The sequence below is a fragment of the Schistocerca nitens genome, chromosome 1, assembly GCF_023898315.1.
Source record: "Schistocerca nitens isolate TAMUIC-IGC-003100 chromosome 1, iqSchNite1.1, whole genome shotgun sequence".
NCBI classification, from domain to species: Eukaryota; Metazoa; Arthropoda; class Insecta; order Orthoptera; family Acrididae; genus Schistocerca; species Schistocerca nitens.
The window spans coordinates 197,182,494-197,196,174 of record NC_064614.1 but is presented as its reverse complement, the minus strand read 5'-3'; the positions used below and the strand labels follow the sequence as shown (position 1 = coordinate 197,196,174).

The 13,681-nt window shown below is 41.5% G+C and overlaps 1 protein-coding gene across 1 annotated transcript in view; it reads left to right on the top strand.

Annotated features, from left to right (window-relative positions):
• Positions 1-13,681, top strand: part of LOC126245488 (UDP-glucosyltransferase 2-like) — a 104,028-nt gene that overhangs the window by 37,845 nt on the left and 52,502 nt on the right. Inside the window, exons 2-3 of the mRNA XM_049948319.1 lie at positions 8,873-9,104; positions 9,206-9,798. Of these exons, the coding sequence (XP_049804276.1) occupies positions 8,873-9,104; positions 9,206-9,798 (825 nt within the window). The remainder of the gene's footprint in view (positions 1-8,872; positions 9,105-9,205; positions 9,799-13,681) is intronic.

Genomic DNA, 13,681 nt, shown 5'->3' with positions numbered 1-13,681 from the left:
ACTAACATTGCTTGCAAACTATTCAAAAACATATTAATCCCGCATTAGTGTGCACAACTTACTCCAACATGCCCTGTGAAAACACAATCCATTTCAAACACTCCACCCCTTATGATATCATACAACACAACGCAATTACATCATGAGTCAAAGGTTGAACTGGACCCTCTGGTCCACACACTTTAAATATTTAACAGTAGGCTTCTTTCCAAAGATTATCTCATAAGGTGTTTTCCTAAAGTTCTGTTTTTAAAGGTATGCAGCTGCACAAACTACTTCAAGCCAAAATCTCCTATCTATCCTTGCTTCAGATAACAGGCATCTTCAGATATGCATTAAGTGATCTGTTGCATCTTTCAGCTGTACCATTTAATTCATGTACACAGGGATGAGATGCATTTAAAATGATTCCTTTCTATCTTATAAACTGATAATCATCTGAATTTAAATATTCCTTCCCATTGTCACATTTCAATTTCTTAATAGTTCTACCAGTTAAATTTTCAATTTCATTAACAATCGTAAACTTGATTTTTAGATTTGACAGTGTAGACTCTAGCTTCTTTACTGCTTGGGTCCATTCACATTAATGTGACCACGTCCTATGTTCAATATCAACATGCAATAGCCACTCACAGATGGCAGGTGGCAGTGCTAGCAATGGAGAATATATAAAGTGGGTCAGTGGGACATGGAAAACAGTGCAATCATAGTCATTATGTGGAAACAGAGTGATTTATCTGATGTCCAAAATGTCATGATCATTTTCTTTTGAGCCAAGGGTGGCAGCATTTTCAAAATGTATAAGTCTGTAAACTTTTCATGTGCCGCTATGATTAAAGAATACTGTGTATAGCAAATTGGCACTATCCAAAACCAGTGAGGCAGCTGTGGTGCACCATGGGACATAGATGACAGGGCTGAATGATGGCTGTGGAGATGAGTATGAGCAAATAGACAAATAACTGTTAAGGAACCGACCACCCAGATTAACCCAGGGGCCACCTACATTGTCTTCTCAATGACTGTTCAGTGCACATTTCTGCGTATGGACCTCCACAGCAGGCACTTGGTTGATGCACCCAAGCTGAATGCTGTTCAGTGGTGACAAAGGCTGGAACTCGTATGCCAGTACTGCAGTTGGATGTATGCTGAGTGGTGTTGAGTGACCTTCTCAAGTGACTCACATTTTGTGCACAAAATGTCTGAAAGCAAACACCCGGCAACAGTTGTCAGAAGGGCTCAGGCTGGAGGAGGCAGTGTTATGTCCCAGGGGATATTTTTTGGCATTCCCTGAGTGATCTCATCACAATGAATCAACAAAAGTACACATCTATCCTTGGGGACCATGTCCACCCCTACTTATGGCTTGTTTTTCTTGACATGTTGGCATCTACCAGCAGGACAGTGCAACATGTCACACAGCTTGCAGTGTACATGCATGTTTCAAAGAGCACCAGGATGTGACTAGCATTCTACCCTGGCCGCTAAACCGCCCTGGCCTAAACCCAATCAAGAATCTGTGGGACCACCTCAATCGGGCTGTTTACACCATGGCACTGGAGTCAGCATGGCTCCACATCCCTGTCGGTAACTTCCAGAACCTCATTGACTCTCTTCCTAGATGTCTCACACTGGTTGGTGCTCCAAGAGGTGGTTATTCAAGCTTTTGACAGGTGGTCACATATGTGGGTATTAGGGGAAACGAACTGGCAGATGTGGCTGCCAAAGACACATGTTCCCTCCCTCAAGTTGTTGAATGTGCCGTCCCCCTCCATGCTGTTACCTCCCTTTTGTGTTTTCATGTTATGCGTCAATGGGAAGAGGAGTGACTGACAGTCGGCAAAAATAAGCTGCATCTGGTCAAGGCCACCACGCGGCCATGGCGTACGTCCTACCAGTCATGCAGGCAGGATGAGGTTGTCCTCACTTGCCTCCGCATCGGGCACAGTCCCTTAACGCATGGTTTTTTACTCCGGCGGGAGGAGGATTTGCCCTCTATTTTGCAAGATGACGCAATGATTATAGTTAAGGTCTTACGGTTTTGTGTCCTGTCCAATTCGTTGCCTCGGATTTTAGGGAGAGGATTTTAATGTGCTGCTGGGTGACTGGCTCATCCAGGTTTTAGGTAAGAGGTCCGCCAGTCACAATTACCTACTTCTTTCACTTCGATTTCTGTTCTCTTTTCCTTGTGTTTCCTTTCCTTTTTTAGTGCGTTTCTTCTCTTCTCCTCTTGTTTTGCCTCTGTATGTGAGGATTTGGAACTGCATCAGGTCTGTGTCTTTTAGCCGTTCTCCTTGTTCGCTGTCCGTCTTCGTCGCTTCACCGCATGTGTTCCTGTTTCTATGCATTTGGGCGCTGATGACCACGCTGTTTAGTGCCCAAAAACCTTAAACCACACACACACACACACACACACACACACACACACACACACACACACACACACACACTAGTATGACTGGACAATGTATAATCAGCAATAAAAATATTTCCTCATGCTAAATGTGAGTTGAGTGAGGCCCATTCAGATCATTTTGAATAATCTCTAAGGTTTCTTTTTCTAAGCTTCTATTGCTTTCAAAATGTAAATTGCACATTTTATTTTCAAACAAACTTTACACTTCATAAACTCTGATTTTAAATTTGTTGACAATCCATCTGGTAACTGATGTTTACATAATGTATCCAGATCGTTAAAATTTACATGTCCCAGAGTACAATGCCATTTCTCCTTTATTGATATACTATCCTTATTACTCATATTATTTACATTAATAACTTTCTTATAAATTGTACTTGTCATTTTGTACAGCCTATTTCCTTAGAAAGTGATCACAAGTAAGTTATTGTCTTTATCAAAAACTTTTGAGGAATTGTCTGCAGGCACAATTTTATTTATTTTTTTGTCACTTTAGTATTGGTAATCAAAATTCTACCCATGTCTTTATGTAAAATACATTTTTTTATTTGAATTGGGATCATGTCATCATAAAGTGGAAAATAATTAATCATATTTCCAACTTTTGCAGCTTGTCAAACTTCACCATCCACAGTTTTTACATGCATTTGGTCTTGTAAATATATGCACTCAGAAAAAAACTATCATTATTGACAACATGATCTATACAACCACTGAGTAATAACCAGTTAATCTGTACATTGTTATCTGACTCAACATTATTACATGCTATCGTAGGTTGTACCTCCATTACAAAGCTGATCGTGGCATATTAGTTCTGTTGATATCTTCTGCATCCTGGATGATGACCGCCTCTTCAATCTACTCACCTTTAACATGTGACCAGTTGTTACTGCTGCTATCCTGTCCATTTTGACTATGTTGTCAACTGTCATGACTGCCTCCTCAAAGATGTCCATGAATCTCTGCTTGTTCCTGACTGGTGACAGTCCCTCTGGAAATGTCCTTGTTTGTTAAATACATAATGCAACTGCTCCTGGTAGCTCATAGTGGTTTGGTTCACAGTGCAAAATGCATTTGATTATGCACCTTCACTTTCATCCTTGTTTTTTAAATCCATCATTTTATTTTACTTTTAATGTATTCAACTGCCTGAGATTTTTCTTTCAAAATTTCAATTAAGTCCTTGCTATAGTTCAAAGATTCCAGCAAGGATCTCAGTGTATAGTTTTCTATCACATAAGTGCCTGCTAATTTAGTTTCTTCACTGAAACTTCCTGGCAGATTAAAACTGTATGCTGGACCGACACTCAAATTCAGGACCTTTGCCCTTTGTGGGCAAGTGTTCTGTCAAACCAGCCAGTCAAGCATGACTCACAAGGTATCTTCACAGCTTTACTTCCACGAGTTCCTCATCTCCTACCATCAAAATTCACGGAAGTACTCAAGAGTTCGCAGGAGAAATTCTGTGAAATTTGGAAGGTAGGAGACAAGATACTGGTAGAAGTCACTATAGTCTCTAAACTTCAGTTTATTCAACTTGTTTCTGCAAATAAATTGCAGTGCTGTCAGTTCCCTGGAGTATAATTCATCAAACTTTTTCATTATCTCAAAAGCAGTTTCCTTATCACTCACAAATTCTGGTTGCTTGTTTGAAATTGATGCATATATGTAGCTCAGTGCAGTTAAATTTCTTTTTCCCAAGTACCATATTGCTCATACTCATGTTTGCTCTTGAAGTGACTGCGGAGGATTTCTTTGTTTTCAGATACATTTCCATTCACTGCTTCCAGTTCCCAAAGTCTTCTCCAGAAAACACTGGTATCTCAATGTCAACCATGTCCTATTCATTAAGCACTTTTTGAATAACAGTATCCTTTTTAGTTCATAATGGATCACTACTTTACCAAATAACAATCTTCCTTTTACTTAACAGCTGTGAACTGCCTCCAAGTTAAGAATATTAATTAACAGAAAGCTAAAGACATTTTACCTCTCTGTTTACACATTGAGCACAATCACAGTACAGAACTGATTGACTACAATATGTACATATACACTCACTGTTGAGAGCCCTCTCAACACTATCAATACTATCACTGTAAATGTGCCACATTTCAAAAATTACACTCCTGGAAATGGAAAAAAGAACACATTGACACCGGTGTGTCAGACCCACCATACTTGCTCCGGACACTGCGAGAGGACTGTACAAGCAATGATCACACGCACGGCACAGCGGACACACCAGGAACCGCGGTGTTGGCCGTCGAATGGCGCTAGCTGTGCAGCATTTGTGCACCGCCGCCGTCAGTGTCAGCCAGTTTGCCGTGGCATACGGAGCTCCATCGCAGTCTTTAACACTGGTAGCATGCTGCGACAGCGTGGACGTGAACCGTATATGCAGTTGACGGACTTTGAGCGAGGGCGTATAGTGGGCATGCGGGAGGCCGGGTGGACGTACCGCCGAATTGCTCAACACGTGGGGCGTGAGGTCTCCACAGTACATCGATGTTGTTGCCAGTGGTCGGCGGAAGGTGCACGTGCCCGTCGACCTGGGACCGGACCGCAGCGACGCACGGATGCACGCCAAGACCGTAGGATCTTACGCAGTGCCGTAGGGGACCGCACCGCCACTTCCCAGCAAATTAGGGACACTGTTGCTCCTGGGGTATCGGCGAGGACCATTCGCAACCGTCTCCATGAGGCTGGGCTACGGTCCCGCACACCGTTAGGCCGTCTTCCGCTCACGCCCCAACATCGTGCAGCCCGCCTCCAGTGGTGTCGCGACAGGCGTGAATGGAGGGACGAATGGAGACGTGTCGTCTTCAGCGATGAGAGTCGCTTCTGCCTTGGTGCCAATGATGGTTGTATGCGTGTTTGGCGCCGTGCAGGTGAGCGCCACAATCAGGACTGCATACGACCGAGGCACACAGGGCCAACACCCGGCATCATGGTGTGGGGAGCGATCTCCTACACTGGCCGTACACCACTGGTGATCGTCGAGGGGACACTGAATAGTGCACGGTACATCCAAACCGTCATCGAACCCATCGTTCTACCATTCCTAGACCGGCAAGGGAACTTGCTGTTCCAACAGGACAATGCACGTCCGCATGTATCCCGTGCCACCCAACGTGCTCTAGAAGGTGTAAGTCAACTACCCTGGCCAGCAAGATCTCCGGATCTGTCCCCCATTGAGCATGTTTGGGACTGGATGAAGCGTCATCTCACGCGGTCTGCACGTCCAGCACGAACGCTGGTCCAACTGAGGCGCCAGGTGGAAATGGCATGGCAAGCCGTTCCACAGGACTACATCCAGCATCTCTACGATCGTCTCCATGGGAGAATAGCAGCCTGCATTGCTGCGAAAGGTGGATATACACTGTACTAGTGCCGACATTGTGCATGCTCTCTTGCCTGTGTCTATGTGCCTGTGGTTCTGTCAGTGTGACCATGTGATGTATCTGACCCCAGGAATGTGTCAATAAAGTTTCCCCTTCCTGGGACAATGAATTCACGGTGTTCTTATTTCAATTTCTAGGAGTGTATATCAAGGTACTCAAAACAGTTTCTTCATGATTAACAAGGGCTAAGTCCTGTAGTGGTCCTGACAGCTTTCTTTTGCTATTTAAATACTTGTTGTAAGCCTGCATAATTACCCTGTAGTAATATTCCATAGTTCAAGTGGGAGTGGAAGTAAATGAAATAAGCATATAGTAGGAGGTATTTACCAGCACAGCTGCTCAGCTTGTGGAGCAGGTAGATTCCATACACTAGTATGCAATATAATCTTTTGTATGGTTATTTGTGCTGAGTTTTTGGTCCATTTAAAATGCTAATAGTTTTCGTTCAGTCCAAATGCTTCTAGTCATGACAGTGAACCAGTCATTGTCTACAGTTTCCTTGTCCTTTTTCTGTATTATGTTTTTCTGTAACAGGACTGAAGTACCTACCCAAGATACTTCCCACCCCTCCTGAAGTCGTGTTCCATTGACCACCCAACCTCCACATACCCTAGTCCATCCCTATTCCACTCCCAATCCCAACAGATTGCCACAAAGAGCATATCCCTGTGGAAGACCCAGGTGTAAAACCTGGCAAGTTTACCCATCCCACAATTCCTACTCCAGTCCTGTCACATGTTTATCCTATGCCATCAGGGGTCTGGCCGGCTGTGAAAGCAGCCATGTCATTTACCAGCTTTGCTGCAATCATTGCACAGCTTTTTATATTGGTGTGACTACTAACCAGCTGTCCTCCACGATGAGCGGCCACCACCAAACTGTGGCCAAGAGCAACATAGACCACTGCATGGCACAACACACAGCTGAACATAACACACTTGATTTCAATGGCTGCTTCACTACTCGAGCCATCTGTATCCTTTCCTCCACCACCAGTTTTTCTGAACTTTACAGATGGGAGTTATCTGTACAACACATTCTCCACTCCTGTAATTATCCCACCCTCAACCTACAGTAAGATACTGTCCCCAGACTCTACATCCTACACCCAAAAGTTTCCACCCCCTCTGTCTTATCATCTCCTACCCATTCTCATCTCCCACCCTGTTTATTTGCAGCCCTCTGCCAATGCATTCATCTGTCTCTCCCCGCTCCTCTCTTTTCTTGCTCCTTTTTTCCCCACGTCCCTGCCCCTCAACCTCATGATGCTGTGCCTGTTGGCAGTGTACTCCCTGCACACTCCACCAGATGGTGCTTGTCTCTCTCCCCACCCATACACTACTCTTCCTTCCCCTTCCCTGCCCCTTCCATATTGCTGCTTGCATCTCACGTGACAGTTGCATTCCGGCTTGAGATGTTGGAGTTGGCAGTCGTGTGAGGTGTTCTTGCTTGTATATGTGAATGTATGTGTCTTTCTTTTATTGGTGAAGGTTGTGGCCAATTGTGTCTGACTGAAACTTGACATGTCTTTCTCACATTACATAGCAATTGGTCTTTTCCTATAGTGTTAAATGTTAGCCTTTGTCAGGCCTAGGCATCTGAAGATGACAGTGGACATGTGTGTGCAAGTTAGAGCTTGTCGTTTGTGTGTGCGTGTGTGTGTGTGTGTGTGTGTGTGTGTGTGTGTGTGTGTGTGTCTGTGTGTGTGTGTGTGTGTGTGTGTGTGTGTGTGTGTGTTTTCTACATCTGAAGAAGAACTCTGTCTGGTAACTTAGTTTACTTTTAAATGTACTATTAAATGTTCCATCTGCCACTCAATCCCTCCTCTATGTGGTGAGTAGAAATCTATCCTGTTTCATGTTGCTATTAACCTTTGCTTTTGTATAAATAAAAGGCTTTTTTTCTGAAAAATCAACATACTACTGTTCATTTGACACCCCTCTTCATCTCCTTTAAGTCACCCTGTATTTCCACAATCCCATCGCAGTTTTTTATACCTATTGCTAAAATTTTAAGTGTTTATCAGCTCTTATACATCAGTCCTAAATATTACAGATGTTACACATGAAAAATACTTTGTGGCTCCCATTTCTTTAGCTGTCAACACTTTATGAGTGAGGAGAAACTTAACTTCTGAACTCACTGTGTAACTTATCATGAAGGTATGTGTCTTCTTTTCCAATCAATCTCAGAAAGTGGCAACAACAATGTAAGTGATACCAATCCATTAACACTATCCAATGACTTTTATCATGGCAGTCAGATGCTAATAAAGTTGATGGCAAGTAACTACAGAATAGCAGCAAGTAAGGGGGCCTTTCCAATGTGAATGAACTATTACGAGCATAAGAAAAACAAAGAAAGTCATAAACATCTATTAATACATTTCCTAGTGCAGTAAATGCCAATCCAAAGGAAGTCTAATTGAAAAATGCAGTTGCTGCATTCAAGTAGTTGCAATGTAGGAATTTTTGCTTAAGAAGAATTCTTACTACAAGAATATGACATACAACATGGTTAAAATGAATTATTTTTGTGCGTGACACACAACTGATGTAAGAAGGCAACACTCAGTAAGACAAATATGCCTACTGAAAGTGAAAGAATTTGATCCATATTTGTTTTATAAAATGTGGAACGTTGTGTTTAACTGCAGACATATATCAACTTCTAATTGATTTCAAATTACCTCTTATGTTGATATTTTTTATCTGTCATTATTGTTGTTGCTGTTGTAAATAGTTATCCATCTTGTTGATGTTGGTGTTGGCTGCTATCTGTTGTGTACACCCAAAATGTCATCTTTTAGAAATGACAGCCATAAAACCTATGAATACAATGAGCTGGACATGATGCCTAATATTGAGTAGTTTAGAATAGGCAGATTTATTCACCATATTCAAACAAGTTAAGTAATAATACATCTCAATGAGATAGTAGAGCTATTCAGATTTATGATTAAATGAACTTATGACAACAGACAAATGTGAGTGCAACACCTACAAACAGCTTTTATTTTTTTATTTTTGCTACTCTGTTACAGAGCATCTGGCAGTGTATACTTCTGCTAGCTGGAGTCATCACACAGGGACAGGGAGCTAACATTCTGTCAGTGGTGACAGTTCCAAGTAGGAGTCACATGGTCTTTGTATCACCATTGCTTCATGAACTAGCTCAAAGAGGGCATAATTTGACTGTGATTAGTCCATTCCCACAGTCTCCACCCTTGAAGAATGTAAGAGATATTAAATTAAACTACAGAATGGATAGCTTTTGTAAGTAAAGCAGTGTTGATATAAAAAATAAATTAAGTAGAATAATGCTCATATCTGATGTACAGCATTACCTATTAACTGCCTCATTTTATTATTTACAGATAAAGAGAGAAACGTGTCACTTTTTGAACTAGGTGAAGTAAACCCACTTACTTTGGTTTTCTTAAGTAGCATACTTGTAACTGAAATGTGTAAGGCTGCTGTCAGTACACCAGAAGTACAAGAACTAATAACATCTAGTGACCAGAAGTTTGATCTCCTTATAGCTGGTGCTTACACTGACTGTTTTCTTGGACTGGCACATAAGCATAATGCCAGTATTATATATCAAATTCCAAATACTCTCACGTTTATGTTGGGTGATCCAGTTGGCAACCCTGGTGCATATTCCTACATTCCTGACATATTGCTTGATATTCCTGTGAATATGAATTTTTTACAACGGATGTTAAACAGTGTTTGTGGACTCCTTGTTGAATTAGTGCGGTTCTTCAGTTATATTCCACGCCAACAAGAAATAATGATGACATATTCTAGAAATATTGACAATTTTCCATCTATTGATAAGTTGTGGAAAAGCACTTCACTGCTTCTCCTCAACAACCATGAAAGCATAGGCCTTCCCAGGCCTCTAACACCAAATACAATTCAGATTGGAGGAATGCATATTAAACCTTCAAAAGATCTTCCAAAGGTGAGTATAAGATCAATATCCAGATAAGCAGTCTTGCATATTGCATTTGATAGAATTAATTTTGCAATATTTGTATGTTTGGTGAAAATAAAAGTAGATATTTGGTAAACATATCATGCCAAAATCCAAAACATTATTTCATAGATTGTATGATATATTCACAGTTGTTGAAATTAGGAATAAATTTGATTCTGACTGCAGAAATGGTCTTCAGTTTCTTTTATTATGTCATGGTCAATTTCAGGGTTACAAATCCTTTCCAGAGATGTATCTGGAATATATACATCTAATCAATATGAGATATATATTTATTTTCCTCAGTAGCATCCTTGGAATTGCAATGTGTAAGACTGCTGTCAGTACATCAGAAGTACAAGAACTAATAACATCTAGTGACCGGAAGTTTGATCTCCTTATAGCTGACATTTACACTGATTGTTTTCTTGGACTGGCACATAAGCATAATGCCAGTGTTATATATCAGTTTCCAAATACTCTCACATTATAAAATGCCGTGTGGCTAGGGCCTCCCGTAGGGTAGGCCATTCGCCTGGTGCAAGTCCTTTGAGTTGACGCCACTTCGGCAACTTGCATGTCAAACTCACACATTTATATTGGGTGACCCAATTGGCAACCTAGGTGCTTATTCCTATGTTCCTGACATAATGCTCAATATTCCTGTGAATACGAATTTTGCTGTCATCACTATCCAACTGTAGTGTGCACTGTAAAACCTGTGTCAACAGCACCATTTGGGAAGTTACTCCTCACTGGTCAGCAAAGCTGTTTATGTCTATACATACCAGGTGCAGCTGAGGATGCGACTGGTAGCCGCAAATACAATCTTCTCTACAAAAAGAAATTGAAAATCATGCTTGCAGTCAGAGAAAAATTTATCCCTAATCTCTAATTATTGTATGACTGTGTTCCCATACACCATCACAATGAAAAGCTTCAATATATCACAGTTGCATAATTTCAATTTAATCACCAATATTCCATTTTATTTCTTTTGTGATACTGCACACATTAGAAGACACTGTACACGTTAAAGTAACTTTACTTTGCTAAATAGTGGAACATCAAAAAATTGACATATATTTACCAACAGTTACTCAGAACTGAACAGACAGATTCATTATAAAGCTGCATGACAAGTAGTAGTATATTGTAAACAGCCTTTGTTGATACAGCTGTAGGTAATTATTTTCTTTGAAAAATAGAAAAATATTCATATAAATGTAAACTCTGACTCATATTACATTCTTGAAAGTTCTTCTTCTTGAAAAATCTGCAGAACATGAAGAATTAATGGTTGTAAACTCAACAACATAAATAGTAAAAGTGGCTGAAATTTGAATTTCCCTCCATGTTACTCAGGAGCCAGTCACACCAACAGACTGTACAGTATTGCTCATAAAAGGAAAGGACACTTGTAGTTGTGAGTGTAACTGGAAGATTTATGCATTATTGACACTCAGTGCAAAGTGTGACCCTCTAGAAAAATGCAAGAAAATCTGTTCAGATAAGGAGCAAGCAAGCAAAGGGCACAGGGTGGTGCATGCAAATGAGAAAGCTAAACTGGTGAACTTTGGTGCGACAATACAATGGCCATCTTTTAGGATGAACAAATGGGAATGACATGAGACCAGCTAGCCAGGCCATTCACTTTTAAACTGACACAATTTATTATTTATTTAGTTTTTATTCTGCCCACATCTCTTTAAGCAGCTATCTTTTTTATTTGGTGGTTTTATCATCTGTTCATTTTGTTGCCTTATTTTAATGTGTTGATTAATCCATTAGATTTGTTGTATTATGCTTCTCTGTTCACCTTTCATGTTCATAATACTTTCTCTCCATTTCCATATTTAAATATTGTCAGTTAAGTGCGAGTGTCTGGACTAGTTAGTCTCATGTCATTCAGTGCAGATCACTCCATGCACTACACTCGCTTGTGGTAGTTGCCTCCTCTGTACCCAGTAACGTGACATTCAGGGTTGCAGCACATGACTGACGTATATGTTCTGGCTCCTATCTTACACCAAGCCTCTTCATCTGGCTGTTTCTTTGTGTTATTATTAGCTGTCACCACAGTATTTTATTATTTCTTATTTCTTTATTCTTTATTTCTTATTTCTTTTAACATTTCACCATATCTAGCCCAACAACTGCTAAGAACTGTGTATTGTATTGTATTAAATCAGGAATGTAGAAACGATGGATAGGCTTCATCCCACTGTAGCCCTCAGTGGTTCACAACCCCACAACAGGTCACAGCACTCCACCCACACCACCACTGCCCCACAGCAAACCCAGGGTTATTGTGTGGTTTGGCCCCCAGTGGACCCCCCCCCCCCCCTCCCGGGAACATCTCATACCAGATGAGGGCAATCCCAGATGTTTGCATAGTAGAGTAAGTATGGTGTACACATACGTGGTAAGGGTGTTTGTGCAGCAATCGCTGACACAGTGTAACTGAGGCAGAATAAGAGGAACCAGCCCGCATTCGCCAAAGTAGACGGAAAACTGCATTAGAAACCATCCACAGGCTGGCCAGCACACCAGACCTTAACAGTAATCTGCTGGAAGGCTTCATGCCAGGGACCAGCATGCCTTCCCACTCAGGACGCAGTGGGTTAGACCACGCAGCTAGCCGGGCGGCCTAAAAATTGTGTATATGATGTCTGCATTAGTTTTAATTATTTCATTCATGCAGGCATATAGAAAAATTATTTTTATCGCATTCCTCTCCTCTGTTTTCAGTGATTTGCACATGGTGATGGACATTGTTCACCCAAAACTGGTTGTGACATTAAAAATAAAAGCCTTACAACTGAAATGTTGATTTTCATGTCCATCACAATACTCAGTTGCAGATGCTCACCCAGAAAGATTGTTTCTTATTTCATTTTCTGCTAGGGCACTGTTCCAGAGCTTTTTGTGTGTATCTAGTGCTGGGTCAGGAAAGTTTTCTCATATGGTCCAATCCAAGAAAATTGGACAGCTATTGAGCTAACTGCTGGCCATGGCATCTGTGTAGTTGCTGCTTGTGATGACATTGTGGCTGCTGGCTTATGGATAGAGATGGTAACTGCATGTGAGGTCAGCATGGACGTCTCTGGGTGTAATGAAGCTTGCAGTGTCTTCATGATGTCTTGTGGAAGTGAAGGCACTGGCTTGACTCACTCAATAGTGACCTTTGTGGTTTTGCCAGTTTGCTTGATCTCCATGGTGTGGTCTCCTGGTCGCATAATTGGAAAGGGAGCAGTGTATCGTTGCTGGAATGGTGATTTGATGTGACCTGTGTGGAGACTGATATAAATACAGTCATCCAAAGCTTCATGGATGAAATCATGGTGTTCAATGTGGCACAAAGCTGGGCAGGTAGGTATTGGATCTAGGCAGTGTGATCTTGGAGCTGTTGCGCCACCTGTGACATTTCTGCTGTTCATGGTAGTGGTACAGGTATGAGGTACTTTGCTGGAATGCATAATGTCTCATCATGGACCATTTCTGTTAATGATGCTCTGATGACCTGTTTGTACACTGCATGGAGGTCAAAGAGGACTGTGGGAAGAGCATCTGTCCCTTTCTCGTTGTGGCATATGAGAGATGTCTTCAGATCTGATGCCATCCTTCCACCAACCCACTACTGGTAAGATGATACTTTGTCATATGATGACACTGAATGCTGCAAAAGTTGGACAGTTCTTAGACCAAAATGGATTTGAATTGATGGCTCTCATCTGCAGTGATGTGGAGAGAGCAATCAAATCATGCTATCCAGGTGGTGACAAAGTAGAAATGTCCATGATAGGTGTTGCTTCGCTCATCAAGCACATCTGTCCATCACTCTGAAAATGCATCTCTAGCCACTCAC